The sequence below is a fragment of the Chrysemys picta genome, chromosome 1 (assembly GCF_011386835.1).
Source record: "Chrysemys picta bellii isolate R12L10 chromosome 1, ASM1138683v2, whole genome shotgun sequence".
Lineage (NCBI taxonomy): Eukaryota > Metazoa > Chordata > Testudines > Emydidae > Chrysemys > Chrysemys picta.
The window spans coordinates 108,022,907-108,041,762 of record NC_088791.1 but is presented as its reverse complement, the minus strand read 5'-3'; the positions used below and the strand labels follow the sequence as shown (position 1 = coordinate 108,041,762).

At 40.5% G+C, this 18,856-nt stretch overlaps 1 protein-coding gene across 9 annotated transcripts in view; it reads left to right on the top strand.

Annotated features, from left to right (window-relative positions):
- Positions 1-6,399, top strand: part of BICD1 (BICD cargo adaptor 1) — a 284,378-nt gene extending 277,979 nt beyond the window's left edge. For all 9 annotated transcript variants that reach the window (XM_065566325.1, XM_065566307.1, XM_065566317.1 and 6 more), the window contains one exon: positions 3,416-6,399. In XM_065566325.1, coding sequence (XP_065422397.1) covers positions 3,416-3,506 — 91 coding nt within the window. In that variant the 3' untranslated portion in view covers positions 3,507-6,399. The remainder of the gene's footprint in view (positions 1-3,415) is intronic.
- Positions 6,400-18,856: the final 12,457 nt, after the last annotated feature.

Here is an 18,856-nt window from a genome sequence, read left to right as displayed (position 1 = left end):
TCAACATGCTATAAATACCTTTGGCATTTCCAATTGATCCATTCCCAACAGCAGACTAATTGCAGTCCCTCAGCCACTATCTGCAATGCACCAAAATTCTGTCCTGGAAGGATAATATATACGTCAGACAGTGCAGTTTCAAGGGCACTTGTGCTTCACTGTGCTTGCCAGACAGACTATAATACAGGGGTCAGCAACCTTTCGGAAGTGGTGTGCCGAGTCTTCATTTATTCGCTCTAATTTAAGGTTTTGCGTGCCAGTAATACATTTTAACGTTTTTAGAAGGTGTCTTTCTCTAAGTCTATAGTATATAACTAAACTATTGTTGTATGTAAAGTAAGGTTTTTAAAATGTTTAAGACGGTTCATTTAAAATTAAATTAAAATGCAGAGTCCCCCAGACCGGTGGCCAGGACCCGGGCACTGTGAGTGCCACTGAAAATCAGCTTGCGTGCCGCCTTCGGCATGCATGCCATAGGTTGCCTACCCCTGCTATAATACATACTGAGTCAAAAAAAAAAAAAAGACATTTCCCACATTTCCCAGAAAGTTTGAAAAACAGCAGGTGTTTATGGGTTGATTTTATTCACATACTGTATCTGAAGCTTGATATGCCTGATGCTTTACTTGAAAAATTAAGGACTGTAACTCAAGCAGGCCTCAGATGTAAAAGCTTTCTGGCAGTGCAATTCACCCCTGCAAAGACAGCCTGGCCAAATGAGATGCTGTAAGGGGTGAAGTTTACCCTGGGTGAATATTGTTTCTAGACTAGTATTTAAAACAATAGGCAATGAAACCTGTCTTAAGCGACAAACCAAAGTTGGTTAGAAACCAAACAAAGCATTACTGGAAATCTTGGGGATGTTTCAAAGTGGTTGCTAGCATTAAAGCAGCAGTTCTTAAACTGTGGGTCGGGACCCCAAAGTGGGTCGCAACCCCATTTTAAAGGGGTCACCAGGGCTGACTTAGACTTGCTGGGGCCCAGGGGCTGAAGCCGAAGCCCAAACCCCACTGTCCGGGGTCAAAGCAGAAGCCCGGGGCCGGAGCCAAAGCCCAAGGGTTTCAGCCGTGGGTGGCGGGACTCAGGTTACAGGCCCCCTGCCTGGGGCTGAATCCCTTGGGCTTTGGTGCCCCCACCCGAGGTGGTGGGGCTCGGGCAGGCTCAGGGTTCGGTCCCCCCTCCTGGGGTCGTGTAGTAATTTTTGTTGTCAGAAGGGGGTCCCGGTGCAATGAAGTTTGAGAACCCCTGCATTAGAGGGTACTTATCAGTGGTGCTGCCCCTAAAGGCAGGTTTCAGTGGATTTGAACAAATGCACTAGTTGGTACATTGTATTCAAAGCGGATGAAACCTTGCTTCTGAACTGGTACCCTCAGTTTAGTATGGATCATCATATGAACATATAAAATCCCTAGTGTGCAAATCAAATGGCACTTGTGAATTGCTATTTAAATTCGATCCCACCATTTTTCCCATGCATTCATTTCCCCTCACAACATTCCTCATCTAAGCATGTAAACAGAAGTTGTGTGTCACAATTCAGGGCAACATCACCTGTCTTCCCCTCTATGGTCCACCAGGGGAACCCACTCTCAGGCTTCCATGTCCCCAGACATTATCTCTGTTTGGTAGAGTCAGAATGCCTAAGCAGGCCTGCTTTGCTTTTTTCCTCAGAGACTATAAACAGTGTAATTACCCAGTTATAAGCAGGGATTCTAGTTTATTCCACGATAGAAAAAAACAAAATTCTCCAATTAAAAAAAAATTAAAATCTGTGGTTTTCCATGATTAAAATGAAATGCTGAATTTTAGTTTTCCTGGCCACATAGGGTGACCAGATGTCCTGATTTTATAGGGACAGTCCTGATTTTGGGGTCTTTTTCTTATATAGGCTCCTATTACCCCCCACCCCCGTCCCGATTTTTCACACATGCTGTCTGGTCACCCTATAGCCACAATATATATAGGAATCAGCTGAACACAATGTTTTATTGATAGATTTACAAATTTTAAGCAAGTTTGAAGCCTACCAGTGCCATCAATCATTATAATAAAATAACATTAATAGAATTGCAATTTGTAATCTACAGCCTTGCTGCATACAAGTACAGAACCATTAATATGAAATTTGTCCTTACCAAACTCAGTGACACGGTATTTAGGGGTGATTTTTAAAGTTTTCAGTATCTTTTCCTAACTTTAATTACTCACAGGCTGAAGTGAAATTTGAGATGCATTAAAACACAAACCCTATCCATCGTTGAGTAACCAGTATATGCCAGAAGCAGTTTATTGGAGTATGTTTAGCTATGTAAATTTAAAGCGTATTCAAAATCAATCACAAGAGGGGGAGATTGCACACACTGAATAAGTGACACTGGTACTTTTAGTAAAATCTAGCTAATAGTTAATATATGTTTTTATTTTTTCACAAAATGTAAAAATTAGTGTCTCTGTAAAAACACAAATTCCGTGTTTTTCTGCCGCAAACAGATTTTTAGGATCCCTGGTTATAAAGTACCACACAGCTTTTTCTAAGCAAGCACGTTTTTTCTGAAGGTAAAAGCTTTACAGAAAAAACATATTAAAACATTAAATGAAAGTAGCATGTGTGTAAAAAGTTTACCAGAGATCACCCCAACTCAAAAAGGGCTCTGGTAGGTGTCAGTTCTTCAAACCCCAACAGGTGGTTTTCTGTGGTTACCAGTCCATAACCTCATTGGCTCAGAACAAGCACTCCTTCATACAGTTTGGGTCTTCAGTGTGCAGAAACTGTGAATAGATAATCAGCCAGAGCATGGGTCCCCTCCTTAGGGGAAAGCTTCAGAAGGTTGGGTCTTTGCATAATTGGAGGTGGTAATTTGCATTGACCTCCATACAGGTATTTCCTAGGAACCCCACTTAACTTTGTGGCTAGATGGACCATTAGTCTGACCCAGTATGGCCGTTCTTATGTTTGTCTGGCATATTGTTTAATATAGTCATAACACTTCCCAAGGTTTATACTGGCCATGTCTCCCCACTAGAGAAGTCACATACAACCCCACAATCATGTATAAACTTTGCAATTTTAATACAATGGGCACCAAAGATACTTAAACTTAATTCAATAAGATTTAATTTAATTCAATAAGGTTTATCCAGGATATTACTAGAAACTGCTATATCTGTGCCAGTGTGGTGCTAATTGGACAGCAGGACATCTTCAGCATCTGATTTACATGTGCAAGGGCCATTTTGTATGTGAACATTAGGGATGTTACATATGCAGATCACTGCCTGAATTAAATGGAGGGTGCAAATTTGCAAGCTGGGTTTCATCCCCTTTGAAAATCTGTGCCCACACCTGTTTTGTTTATGTTCGTGTAAAGATTTGGCCATGTGTTTTAAGCACTTTTTCTCCTCTTTTAATTTTCAGTCCTAATGTAGCCCTTCCAGAAGAGCAGCCACATTCCAGCTCTCAGTGTGCCCCGCTCAACTGTCTCTCCAAGCCTCCTCCTTATCCCTAATCTTCAGATGCAACATAAGAGAAAAAACAAACAAACGAGTGGAGCACACACGACAAAGGTATAAGTTGCTCCCAAGGATCCAGTAGACAATCCTGCCTTGTTGCTGCGTTGACAACTCTGGATTCATATCCAATGTTTTGGCAACCGAGTGTTGGTTGAGAAGAAGAACACAAAGCACAGAGCCCTGCCTGTCAAGATGACTTTTTATGGTTCCTCTAATTATATTCAAACTTTGCTATCACACCTGAAGTTTAGTGAAATTTAACAAAGTGACAAAATGTTCCTCCCAGCTGCTTGGCTTTACTCTGAAATATTGAGTGACTTAAGCCAATATTTTAAAAAAATATGTTACAAAATCCTATTTTCACATTCTCCACGTTCAGCCATATGAACCAGTTCAGATTTTCTTTTCTGTCATTCAGGGTGTGATATTTATTTTTACTTTATTTGCACCATAATTTTGTGTTTATAAAATGTGGTCCTTGTTTTGGGGATTTTTTGTTTTGTTTTGTTTCTCCTTTTGGTGAGAGTTGTATTTAATTCATTTTATTTTTAAAAGACAGCCAGAAATAACTTAAGTTAAGAATGGTTGAGTTAGTATTTAAAAAAAATGATGATTGTTACCTTGGCCAGAGAGTATGGCCTATTCTTTTTATTGCACAAAAACATTGAAAATGGGGTGAATTGGAATGTTAACAGTGACTTTGTATTTTGCTGCTGCACTGATATTGTTTATGCACTTGTTTTCTAATTTCTATTACACTAGCTGCTGGTTTTGTTCTAGGTCTTCACTGGAAGCTAATTATTAAACCTAAGAAGGAGATTAAAGAATGATGCTTTGATTTTCTTTCAGTTATTTGCATTTTAAGTATATTTTTGCATTTCAGACAAGTTGATGAATTGGTGCTTTTTCTGGGGGGTGGGGGTGGGGAGGGTTCTGTTTGGTATCTGAGAAGGAAAAGCTAAAACAACGTGAAGTAAAATGTTGTGTATTGATTAAAATCTTCAGTTTTTTTCTCCTGCTCCCAAATTGAGGGTACTAGTTTGAGGCCTTACCAGTGAAAGGATAAAGAGTAAGAATGGTGAGGTTATATACATTTAGCGTGAGATTTTCTATGGTGAAATACCTCATGCATGTAGGGTTAATGGCTTGGATTGAAACTGGCAGGATTTTACTGTAGTGCATTTTTTCCCTTGCCAAATATTAACAAATACAGAACCTTAGCTCATTGTCAGTTTATGACAAATACTCAGGTGACCTATGGTGCACAGCGTTCCTAGTTAAAGATTCTCTCCTCTAAACGCTGAATAAAGCTGTGTTGCAGAGTAGTGGATTTTCATAGCAAAATGAAGGATAGCTGAATTTATTTTGCACAGAATCTGACAGCAAGGCAAGTAGCTAAATAAGCTGTGGTGTTTTAGCACCTTTGGGCTTCTTATCTGATCATCAAGATGGAAAAATACAAGTACTGCCCATTCGTTGCTAATTAGCACACTCCTTGCTCTTGGTCAGTGGCCTTAATTTATTTAAAGAAGACAGGAGTTGATATTTCCATGTTTCTGTCTGTTCCTTCTCTGCAGTGTTAATATGATCCACAAGATGGAAATACAAATACGGCTTACTATTTGCAGCAATTAAAAAAGAAAAATTGTTGCATATATAGTTGGAATAATTCAATATAACTGAATCTGAGGAAATGAACACAGTCCTCCAATACTAACAATGCTTACCAAATGTAATAACATACAGTACATAAGTGGAGGAAAGAATCAGTGGCCAATCAGTGTGCCTAACAATCATTACCATAGTACCAGTAATGAAGGTGCTGTAAATAGAAGTATTCTAATGTAATCAACAATGTACACTATATAACCTTGTCAGAGCCATTGAGCTAATATAACAAAACGTGTAGAATCGGAGGTGGAGAAAAATAGAAACAAATTCATGTAAAAGTCTGATCATACCAACCTAACAACTCTTTGCACTGTTTCTATATACGTTTCCAAGATGTTCACATGATCCTTCTTGTACTGCATTCACATAACTATTTAGTGCCATACTTAACCTACTGTTCTAACAGAAAAGTCAGATAAAACTTGTTTAGCATTATCATGCTGTTTGGCACTAAGATTAGCTGCTATGTAGATTTTTATTAAAGAACTGTTTTGTCTGGGCAAATGATGCCTTTAAAAAGCACCTCAGAACACCTGACGATGTTAGATCAGTGTATTATTATTCCTCAGTGGTAGCATCTGTGTCCAACAAAGATAGCTACTGCATATCAGTTAAGTGAGAAAAGAATTAGCATTGCCACATTGTATACAGTTGCTGTAAACTGTATTAGAATATTATCTCCCTTTTCATATCCAAACATCTGTTGAAACTACAAAGAATATTTCTTCTCCCTAATTTAAAAACAAATTTAAAAAAATCCTATGTTTTAGTTTCTTTTTATATAGATATGAATCTGTGGAGAAAATACTTGTTTTGAAATATTCATTCAATAGTATATTCATTTTTAATTGTGATTTGCAAAGTAAAATTAACAGCTCTGAAATACTGTAAAGGTATGCCTGTTTGGATCAAGAGTTATAGAAGGGTGTTCCATGGATTAGAAATTTTGATCATGTTTTACAGAAATAAGTGGGTTTTTTTAAAGTTTTGATTCTCTTGTAATGCTTTAATTTAATTCCTAATCAATTTATAATTTTTTAAATATAATAAAGCAAGAATTCGTGCTTGAAATTTAAGAGATCTAGGAAAGAACCAACTTAAATGTAAAAATGACTGTGGTTATTGCATTGTAAGAAATAAAGCTTTGTAGGCCCCAGAGCAGTCTTGCCTCTTTTGTCAGTTCACTGGGGAAAAAAAAGTATCTTAAACTTCAGAAAACATAAAGCCTTCTTGGTTAGATAATAATTAGTGATGTAAAGTTTTACCAAATGTCTGGTAGGAATTGTTTCTGAACACACAAAATCCAACTTGTTTTTAATGTTGGCAAAATGTTCTATGTAGCCATTTTAAAAAATCATTCCTAACACATTGCCATCTATCCTGATTTTAAAATGAAGGGGAAAAAAGAATACATATATTCTTAGAGGTTGGGTATACTTAGAAATGCTGATGTGTATCCCCCACAGCAAAGAAATTCCTTTCAAAAGCTTGTCCAGACTTTCATGTTTGAAATGCAGCTATTGTTCATAAAGAGGGCCTTGGAGTCTTTGGTTGTCAGGTAGCCTATAAATGCATGACCATTTTGTCCTTTTTTCTGACCTTGGGAGAGTTGTTTCCTGGTAGAAACAAATGATCCATGTCTGAACAGCCAGTTACTGGAAATTTGTGGAAGGAAAACAAAATAAACCGTGTAAATCAAATTAAAATATAAGATGAGAAGAAAGTGAATTAATAGAAAATTGTAAAACAGGGGAGTGAAGAAGAATATATTTTCTACCAGCGTCAGAAGGTAACCTTGAAACTTTTATAGAAAGAGAAAATATAGATCATTTCCCATCTCAAATCATGTAAGAGTCTTTGCCTTCTAGATAGAGGCAGCAGGGAGATCCTTTTTAATTGATCTCTGACAGGTTGGCATCTCCATGCTTATTCAACCCAAGTAGAATTAATGTAATTATAGCTATACAGTAGAATTAGTAGACTGAAACTGTTTATTATTAAGGTAAGGTGGAGAGTTTTAATGCCAAGATTATGCTTCAGTTTTTTTCCTGTTTAAAAATATGGAGTGGTTTTAACCATTTGCCATACATATCTGTAAGCAAAAGGAGGAGGATGTTTTAAAAGATGATAAAGACATCGCCAATGAAGGCTGCCAACCTGAAATCATATTAGTATCAGTGTTTACATAAAGCAGCTAGTTACATGGGGAGCAATCCTGCTTACAGTGGATGCAATGCAAGCAGAACTGGGCCCATATCATGCTAGCTACTTTAGAACTTCACCTTGCATCACTGGAGGAATTTTGCCATTAATTTCAGTAGAAATGGACCGAGTGCATAATGAGGTTATAGATTACACAAGCTCTTCAGAGGTCTGTTCTCTTTCTCAAGTGATAGATGTACATCTGTTGGAGTTGCAGTAAATTTGTTTCTTTCTGTACTAAAGAAGTCTTTATTTGAAAATGGCAGGCACTGATGTTTTACATTTGAAGCATGATCATTGCTATATTTACCTCTTTAAAAATAATTGCCATCAATTTACTTCAGTTTTTCTCCTGCTGTACATGCAGTATGTCTTAAGGAGATATACAGTATTCAGAACTTTTTTCACCATTGATGAATGTTTTTTTTTTTAATTTTTAAATATTCTGTGAAAAAGAAATACACAAAAAAGCAACTAATTGCCTTTAGCCTTAAGGCACAAATGCACCTAAATATGCAATATAAAGTTTGTGCATGAGATTCTTTAAATCATGTAGCCTTTTCCTTAAGCATGATGATGAAGCTAGAGAATTCTTATTTCTTGAATTCTTATTTCTTACTCCCCGTGTCAGAAATGCAAGACGGATGTTACACAGAGTCTGTACCTTACATCATAAGTACGGCTTAAATCCTCCTTGCATTTTAATTTCTTTCCTGTGGAGTTATTGAAAATGCCCCTCTATTAAATTTAAAGTCAACAAAGTGACAAACTGACATAAGATAATTCCCATATTCTATAAATGTAGTTAATTTGTTGTCAGACTCTGGGTGCTGGGTCTTGGGTTTCAATTACTGTCTTTATATGGAGGTGTTTGTTCTGCTCATCATTATTATGCTGTAATAGAAACAGTGGAGATTATTGTATGTTTTTCTCAGCATTAGTAAACATGGTTAAACAAATGTTTTTTTTATTAAAACTTGTGTTTGATTTAAAAGGTGTGCTGGAGATTAATGAACAAAAGAGGCTGACACAAATGAACTGGCTTGCTAGCTGGTTCATTTAATCAGCTGTGAAGAAGAAATAAGAAAAATCTAGCTTTTAAAATGGTTACTATTATTGTTATTAATTATTATTATTTATTTGTTTGTTTATTATTCACAGGTATGGCTTTGTGCACCATGCCAGTGGGTAAATTAAGTGCATCTCATTAATTATTGCCCTACTAATCTCAAGCCCTATGGTTTGACTGTTAAAGGGTTAATTAACTTGATCCTTTGTAAAAAAAAAATGTAAAAAACAAATAAATCTGATGTTTTGTGACTTTTGTAATCTACTGAACATTGCTATTTGCATGATGATCTGTATCTAACAAACCATACCAATTGCTGTGTTAATTTCCAAATAGTTTTAACATTGGTGATGTTTGTGACAAACACAAATTTGTGTACTGTATGTTTACTGCTGTTATGACTTGGCTACTCCTATGTTGAATTGAAATTATGTTGTAATGCCTTCCTGGGCTTAAATGATGGAGTGTTTCTGGATGATGAAGAATACAAAAGTATATGTGCTCATTGACTAAAATATTGAACATGAGAAACGCTTCTTGTTGCTACCTTTTGTTTAAAAGCAAAAAATGTTGAATAATTCTTGGTTCCAAAAATGCATCATTTGTATTTCAAGTTAACATAATCCCCATGTTAACCCTTCCCTGCCATGTTTCTTATACCTATAGATAATCCTAGGTGAATGCCTTGTGAGGGATTCATAAAGTATGTGCTTGTACATGTGTAGTATGATCACGCAGTCAAATGGTTGAGAAAAACAATCCAGTGCTGAAGAAATCAATTAAAAGAAGCCAATATACATATAATTATGTTCCAATTAAAATTACAGTGTAATGTATTACTGTCCCAGTAAATAAACTGGCCATTTTTTGTTCATTTAATTCTATGCACTCTCTCTATCTCTCTTCTACCTTACTGTCTCTGTAAGTTGTTTGCTGTATGCTTTTTTTTTTTTGGGGTGTTACTTTTAAAAGTATCAGCATTGATAGAAACAGTTCCAGGTTTACAATGGTGCTGTGTCCACACTCAGAAGGGGCCCACACCAGCACCCAGATGGTGGCTCTGCTCCTCCCTGAGGTCCCACCCATGCTTGGCCTCTTCTCCCCAAGGCCCTGCCCTTGCTCCTTATGGCAGGAAAAACGAAGCATAGCCCTCCCACTTTTAAAAGTGACAGGGCCCCTCTTCCGGTGCCCCTGTTGCCAGGTGTCCAGTTTTTCTACCGGACTTTCCAGTCGAAAAGTGTACCTGGCAGTACACTAAGGCTTGGTCTACACTACCCCCTAATTCGAACTAAGGTACGCAACTTCAGCTACGTGATTAATGTAGCTGAAGTCGAAGTACCTTAGTTCGAACTTACCTTGGTCCACACTCGGCAGGCAGGCTCCCCCGTCGACTCCGCGGTAGTCCTCTCGCCGAGCTGGAGTACCGCAGTCGACGGCGAGCACTTCCGGGTTCGACTTATCGCGTCCAGACTAGACGCGATAAGTCGAACCCAGAAGTTCGATTTCCAGCCGTCGAACTAGCGGGTAAGTGTAGCCAAGGCCTAAAAGTCCAGTTAGAGGAGTAAGCACAATTAGCTTCCCCGCCAGGAGGGTGGGAAGAGCAGCTACTGCCGCCTGGAGGACTGCAGCTCAGCTGGAGAGAACTGGCTCCCAAGGACCTGGCTCCAGCAGAGAGAGGTAGGTACCGGCTCCGTGCTGCACCCAGGAGGATCCTGTCCACACACCCACCCCGCTGTGCTCTTGCCCCAGACGCTGCCGCGCTCCAGCAACTGACCCCGACAACCCCACTGTGCTCTTGCTCCCAGACCCTGCCTCGCTCGAGGACTGACTCCCCTCCCCCCACAGTGTGCTCCTGTCTCCAGCCCCTGCCTTGCTCTGGGGACCGACACCCCACTTCCGCCTCACTGTGCCCTTGTCCCCGGCCCCTGCCTCACTCTGGGGACTGACACCCCTGCTGTGCTTGTTCCTGGCTCCTGCCTCATTCTGGGAACCAACCTGGGCAGCCCCCTGCTAGCCTAGCCCTGGGGTCCCCCACAGCTCTGCCAGTACCCCTCACTCCCGACCCACAGCCCCCTGCCAACCCAGCCCTGGGCTCCCCCCCAGAAATTAAGAAATAGTGATCTATGAAGGCAAAAAATAAACCCCACACTCTTCAGCGCAGTGAAAAGAGCATTAGACGTGAGTTTTTATTGTTGTTACTGGAAGTTGTGCATTTTATTCTCTGTACAAATATTGAAATCTCAAGGATTTTAATTCTAATCTCTGGTATATATACAATATATTGCTTTATTTTATAATTTTATTATTATGTAGAGTTTATTACCATGTCCAGAAGTCTTTAATTTCTTTGGCATCCCAAAATCAATTACTCTTATTTATCAGATTAAGACATTATTTAGTAATAAATGTAATTAAGATCTGGCTTTAGAAGGTGCCATGCACTGAGCGACCAAAAATTGTATGGGGTTATGAAGGACCAAACTATGCTTATTTATGGGGGAAAGTTTCATGCGTGTTTATGCCTGCATTTCCTGGAAGTGGATAGTTGGTCCATGTGATTAAGTTTTCTTGTTTGTCAGAAAGGAAGTATATGGCCATATAAAGGCAAAGCATGCAGTGACTTCATTCACTTTGCTTAAACCCTGGGAGAGATGGGAGGGAGGTGGAGTGGATGGAGTGATGGGGAAGGGGGAGGAGGGAGAGCAGCAGGGCTTGGCAGGGAGGGGGAAGAGGCGGGGCAGGGGAAGGTTCTGGCGCTCCTGCTTAGTGTCCCATGGGGGCCCACAAATATATTTGGCTCTGGGCCCACAAAAGTTTAGTCCGGCCCTGAATAGAAATGGTTTGCTGTTTCCTTTTACTGAAATTGAGGCAGACATTGGAGTAAGGACTAAATCCATGTATAGTGTTTTCAGAAATTCGTATAATCTCTGAATTACACCAATATCTGCAGAGGGTCTTCATCCTGTGGAACTCTGTAAAATGCAAATCTCTGTCCTCAAGCCATGTGCAAGCAAAGGAAGAGCTGAAGTCAGCAGAAAATTGGGTTAGGAATACTGTGCAGCAAACCATACCTGTACATCAAAGCAAGAAACATCTTGCAAAGCAAGAAACATTTGTCCCTTGCGGAAGTCTGAGTAGGATCCGGCAGCAAGGGGGGTCAAAATCCTTCCCAAACAGCCAATCGCTCCGTATTCTGCTGATAGGCAGGTGTTCCCTACCGCAATGCAGATGAGCCTCATTGGCAGCTGGATGAGAAAGAAACTGTAGAAGGGATTGATTTGCCTACCAGGCTTGGCCTACATGACAGCTGAAGTAACCTTTTTCTCCCTGGCACTTTGGGGACAGGTAGAAGTAAGGATGTATTTGTTTTGACCAGAGTGGCAGGGTCCTTTCTATAGTAAAAGGATTTGTCTGTGTCTGTGAAGATAAATGCAGCCAGCAGCCTGAGAACTGTTGCTTGTCCGATATCCTTCCCACTTATCTGTCCTCTTTCTTTGCCCTGCTAGGTAAAGGTAGAGAGGTCACCACTCACCAACCCTTCTGTATTCATTACAGGCAGTGCTGCTGCTGCCTTCAGTTAAGGTTGCCTAAAGAGTAACTTTGCATTATAATAACTACCAAATGTATATTAGTTGGGCTGAAACGTTCCATGATGGCTGTCAACCTCAGGATGATGAATTTTTATTTGATGTTTAAGTTTCAGCTAATGTGGCTTATCTGTTTACAAGGTTAGAGAAAAATACCCTTTAAAAAAAAAATCCTTACCGTTTCATTGAGAAGCCCTAGAGTGCTTCCACGATGTGGAACAGGGACTTGAAGTTTGGCAGGCTGGGTCATGCCTCGTGTGAGGATTGGAACTTTTTGCTTTCCCCATAAAAATCTGCCCAGACTTTTCTAATATTATAAGCCTCTGGAGAGAGAGAGAAGGAAATAAAACCCACTGTCTGCACATGCTTAGCAGATTCTGTATCCACTGAACATTCCTCACAGCTTCTATGTGCTCACCCGACTGAGCGTCTTCCCAGGGTTGCTCAAGGACAGCAGGACTTTTCCTGCAATCACTCATCCTCACTCCCATTGTGACACCAGCCACCAAAACTGAGCAGAGACAATTCCTCTTGGGCTCTAAATAACCCTACTGCTGGCACCAAAGAAGTGGAGGAAACAACCTGTTTTGTTGGAATACAGAGGAGTGTGAAGCAGGCAGAGGTTGGTAGGACTATAGAGCAGACAAAGGGAAACAGGTGCAGGGAAACAGAAACGGGCTGAGAATGATCAGAGTAGTGGAAGAGAAAGATTGCCCTCATGGTAAGGTATCTGAATGCCACGCTAAAGAACTGGATTCTATCTCTGCCTCTGTCACAGAGTTCCTGGATGAATTCTGGGCAAGTCACGTAAGCCCAGATCTTTGCGAGGGGGAGGGGCACTAATTGTGTGTTCCTTATTTTCTGGACACCTGATCTGAGATACATGCAGCCAGATTTACAGAAGTGCTGAGCACTCCCAGCTGCAACGGAAGTCAAAGGGAACTATGCTTTGAACATGTAAACTATGATAAAAATGTTAAGTATTTTGAAAAATCAGGCCACAGGCCTCTCAACTTGAGCACCCAAAATAGCAGATAGTTTTGACAATGCTGACCTTAACTTCTCTGAGGGTATCCTCATTCAACGTCTTTCATGTGTGTCCCACACCATCACCACCACCTCTTTGAGTCATCTCAAAGTTACCAGCCATTCCTTTTCTCCAGTAGAAGGCTGGCACTGAAAGATCTGTTTATTTACCTAACCTGTCCATCACAGGCAGCAGCAGGAAAGCTTCCCCAAATGCGTGATGAGAGACATTGGCAAGATCACGTAAAGAGACGTCTTGAAGCAATGACAAACTAATTCTATCTACAGCCACATTCAGTCCTTAGTGTCTCTGCTGAAACACGGCAATGCATTTTGTGATGTAAACATGCATTAAGTACTGTCACACACAGTCTGTGCCAATAATGTCAAGGTAACCCTTTTCTCTCCCTGCTTACACCCTTCAGAAACAATCCAGAATTTTAACCAGGGTTATATAATCAATAGATAATATATGTGAGGAAAGAAGTGTATATAATTACTACCCAACCATTCTGTAAGTATGGAAACATACTGTTACAGGGAATATTAATAGACCAGTTTTGGCTTATTTGCAACTAAAGCATTATATCAAATCCCATGTAGAAAGCTAAGGTGTCAGGAGACCATTAATAAGGATAGAAACACTAAATACAGGAAAAGTCATCTCAAAGGACCTGAGCTCCACATAATATAATAGTTATTGCTGGATCTGGAAGATAAAACTACCTTGATGGAAAAATGGGGAAAGGATCTAAAAACAAACATCACTTTGAAACATAGCAAAATAGCTGGAGGAAGGCCAAAACCACATTTGCTTGGGTAACTATTAAAAATAAATTATGTCTGTTAATGGGAGGTGGGGTGTGTGCTCTGAGGGGAGATAAAAGCCCTCAATTTGCATAGAAATTCCCCTGCAAAAGCTTATCTGGCTCACCAACAGAAGTCAGTTCAATAAAAGATATTACCTCACTGACCGGTCAGAACAGGCACGTGTAACAAATGTTGACACCTCAGTGATGAACTTCTAATAACCTGGCAAAAAAATCTTGATGCTTTGAAGAATGTTCTCATAGTCTTTTTATGGCTATCAAAGTAAATTAATAACTCATATTTCACTAGTTATTCTTTATAAATCTCTTCATGATTTCACCTGTACCCCAGCCAAAGTATCTAAGTCCAACAATAAGATATAGCATCTGATGATAAAAATGCACAAATAATTTTCAAATTAGGTTGTTACAATCATGCCGTATTAAGAATGTTATTCATTTTGTAAAAGAATTTTATTGTTGAGGGGAAAACCCTTGAATTAGATTCTATAAAACAGGATTAAAAAGAAACCCAGAGGGGGGAAAAATTTCAACTCCCATGCTTGCTTTATCACACAAGCAAACTTTAAGAATAAAGAGACATTTAAGCTTATTTCAGTTAATTCTTATGACTCTACCCCTGAGGGGTTAACTGTTGCTGAATGTTGCTTATATCCATCAGGAATTTTGTGATAAATGAAGGGGGAGGGGGCTCCCTTTTATGGACAGCCAGCCAGTTAGCTATAAACCCCTGTTAGTAGCTGTTCTCTATTTGCTTTACTTGTAAAGGGTTAAAAAGTCCATAGGTAAAAGGAAGGCAGTGGGCACCTGACCAAACGAGCCAATAGGAAGCTAGAACTTTTTAAAATTGGGGGAAAATTTCCCCTTTGTCTGTCATCTGTGTTGTTCTCCCGGAGAGCAGAGACAGGGTTGGAGCTATGCTGTAAAAGCTTGGGTCAGGTATGAAAATCATCAGATCATACCTAGAAACTACTAATTTAAAACCCCAGATATGTAAGTAAATGTCTAGGAAGAAGCTATTAGGTTTCTCTCTTATTTCTTTATGGTTTGTGGACTTCTCTGTACTAACCCCAGGTGCTTTTGTTTTGCTTGTAACTTTTAAGTGGGACCTCAAGAAGCTATCTTGATACTTAATCCTTGTAATTGTTTTTCTTTTTAAACCTAGCAAAAAGGCTAAGTTCCAGATGTATTTTCTTTCTTTTTGTTTTTAATAAAATTTACTTTTTTTAAGACCAGGATTGGATTTTTGTGTCCCTAATTGGTTTGTGCATATGTTGTTTAAGTAGCTGGTGGCAACAGCTGATTTCCTTTGTTTTCTTTCTCAACTCTTCCCCGGGGTGGTGGGGGGGGAGGGTGAAAGGGCTTGAGGGAACCCCACAGGAAAGAATTCCCAAGTGTGCCTTCTTGGGGTCTCAAAGGGATTTTTACACTTGGGTGGTGGCAGCATCTACCCATCCAAGGTCAAAAAAAAGCTGTAACCTTGGGAGTTTAATACAAGCCTGAAGTGGCCAGTATTAATTTTTAGAATCTTTGCGGGCTCCCACCTTCTGCACTCGAAGTGCCAGAGTGGGGAATCAGCCTTGACAAATGTTGACTCCTGGTGCTAAGTTCTTGCCACACTAGCTGATAAATTAAAAAAGTAGTCAAATGACAGGCATAATACTGCAAGCCCTGTATGTCCAGAACTCCCATGAAGTTCAATGGGAATTCTGAATGCAATGGGTTTGGGCTCTATATCATGTTCTCCTACTCTCACGAAGAGGGGTAAAGAATATGATTATGGGAGAAAAAATGACCACTGTGTTCTTGGAAGGTACGAAGCTCCTCCCCCCAGCAGGGCACCTCCATCTGTCCAAACAAAAAGGACTGAGCAGACTTGCCTTAGAGTTAGTCAAAGAATTTTTTCACTTCAAGGTCTCAGAAGCAAAGACAAGGTTTTCATCTTGAGGCCAAAAGACCAAAAACATCAAGACACTTGATCACGGCCTTGGATAGACCAAGAGACTACCTACACTTGACCAGAGCTCGGAGAGCCAGGAAGCAATGTTCGAAGGGATCACTTTCCCTACAGACACACCTCTCTAATGCTTCCAACTCCTGCTTGCTCCAGGAAAAAAGGACCAACAGACCCCAGCTCTCTTACATGGTTGCCACAAGGCCACCCAACCAGCATGGTATTGCATTATAAGTTGGATAATTTGTGACAGCTTTCATGCTTAGGGTCTGATCAAAAGCCTTCAGTGGGCTTCAGATCAGGCTCCTAGACCATGATTGTGCAATCTGATCAACATAGGCCCATGTGTTGTTGTAAAGTCCCATTAACTTCAGTATGGGTGCAGGGGTCCACCTGTGCAGATCAGATTGCAGCATTGGGGTCAGGCTGTTGAACATCTAATGCATTTCAAAAAGCAGTTGATTAATGATTCAAAGATTAATGTAAATGTAAGCAGAGTCAGGATGAGCTCTACCCTGACATCTGGTGGTGAATTATGGCGAGTGTGGAAAAGAACTCCAGGGGCTGATCTTGTTTGCATAGGCGCACCCACCCGCCTAGCCTGGGACAACAACAACTGAAAGTGGTTACTTTGGCTGGTGTGGGATCCCCAGTTTCTCTGTTATTGGGGCAGGAAGAATAAAGTTTTGTTACCCTGATTACGGGTGGAGTGGAGTGGAGTGGAGCCGAGCGGCTCACAGGTCGGGGAGCAGCTGGCAGAACAGAGCAGTTCGTGGGAAGGCAGGAGCGACTCACGGGACAGTGGTGGAGTGGAGCAGCTTGTGGTGAAGGCTGCGGCAGAACCCCATGGAGAGGCGGCGGGTCGGCCTCGGATCACGTAAGGTGCCCCTTAACACCCTGCATGCCCCCCCACCCTTTGAACTCTGGAGCTGCACTGACCCGGGACAGAGACTTTGGGGGGGGGGGGGCGCTTTTGGGACTTTGGTGATTCTTGGATTGCTGGACCCAAGAGACTTTGGGGTTGTTGAACTTTTTGTGACTTTGATGATTCTTGGGTTGCTGGTTTCAAGAACCAACGGGAAAGGACACGGCCCAATTTGCTGGGGTGGGTCTTCGCTCATGGTTTGGTCTATGAACCCTAGTTGTGGTGTTTTCCCAATTTAATGCTATGTCGTTTACCTCATGTTATTAAACATTTTCTGCTACACCGAGGCTCTGTGCTTGCAAGAGGGGAAGTATTGCCTCTTCGAGGCACCCAGGGGTGTGTGTAAGATTTTCCCAGGCCACTGGGTGGGGGCTTGAGCTGGTTTTGTGTCACGCTGTTGGGAGGGGACCCCTATGTACTGAACCCGGCCCTTGCTGCTATCAACTTGGCCTGGTAGAAGGGTTACATAAATAATTCAGTTGTCACAAACTGCAGTCATGCAACCTATGGAGCTGGAAGGTACATCAATCCATTGCACAAAATATCAGCAATCTGAGTGTAGTCTAATGTCACTGAAAAGGAAATGCTTTAATAAGTACTACTCCTGCTATAAAAAGTGTCTCATATCTAAGCAAAATGCCAATTAATAACATATTTCTCTTGTCATCTTCTAACACTCTACACACATGAATTTATCATCGCAACATCCCTAGAAGCAGGTATTAATCTGAGGCCGAGAGGTTGAAGAGACACCACGGGCTTTGAAAAATAAATCAGAAAAATGAGCTAAAATTAAGTTAAGGTACCACACTTTCTCCCTGAATCCCTTTATCTATATTGGAGGTTCCACCATCATTTTCCTATTTTAATTTTTTTCTCTTCCCTGTTACTGTGTGAAAGACACACAAATTACAGGGGAAACTGACTGACTGAGCAGGAGATGCTCAAAGTGAGCACACTGTGAAAACAGAGGAATAGATTTCTCCCCCTCCAATCTCAGTCACAGAAAACTTGGTACCTGTAACAACAGTAAGTTTAAAAACAAATTCAGTCAGAAGTGTGATTTTCTATTATATTGAAAATGTCCCTTTAAGTATTCTGTCCACATCCCCAGAAGTGGGATTGGAATTTTGGAGTTCCTGTACCCCAGTCCTATGCTCAGACCAGATCAACTACCACTGCTAGGCTTATGCCTGTTCATAAGAACGGCTGTACTGGGTCAGACCAAAGGTCCATCTAACCCAGGATCCTGTCTACTGACAGTGGCCAATGCTAGGTGCCCCAGAGGGAGTGGACCTAACAGGCAATGATCAAGTGATCTCTCTCCTGTCATCCATCTCCATCCTCTGACAAACAGAGGCTAGGGACACCATTCCTTACCCATCCTGGCTAATAGCCATTAATGGACTTAACCACCATGAATTTATCCAGTTCTCTTTTAAACGCTACTATAGTCCTAGCCTTCACAATCTCCTCAGGTAAGGAGTTCCACAAGTTGACTGGTGACATGTTTGCATATAAAGGTTTTCATCATGCCACATTTCCATATGATAAAGGCACACCCATTTGCAATGTATAAAGCTTTGAAATAATCAGATACATACCGTTTCCAGAAAATACTGTTCCCAAAATTAGAAATAGAGTCAGGCATATAGGGGGGAAAGTCTGGCTGTCAGTGAGCTATGTTTCTCCTAAAATAAGTAAGTAAATAAATAAAGTAAAAATAATCCTGCTATTTTTAAATGCTGAATTCAAGTAATAAAGCAAGGATAGGAGCAGCTCTTGCTGTATCTTCAAAACTTCTGCTCCAAATAATCAAATCTCAGTTCATAAACATCTGAGTCAATCCATGGAACATGGGTGAGAATGAAAGGAACAAAAACAAGGATGGATGAGATTCCATTAGAAGATTTTTTGCAAACACTGTAGTGATTTTAAAGCAGCTGCTGTATATTAAGTCACTATCAATTATTAATACCCATGTCAAACTTTATGCTCAGGTACCATGCACCTCATTAAGAGAGACGGTAGGTAGCTGACAGCTCTGTCATACAGAGAATAAACAAGGGTGGGTAAGGGCTT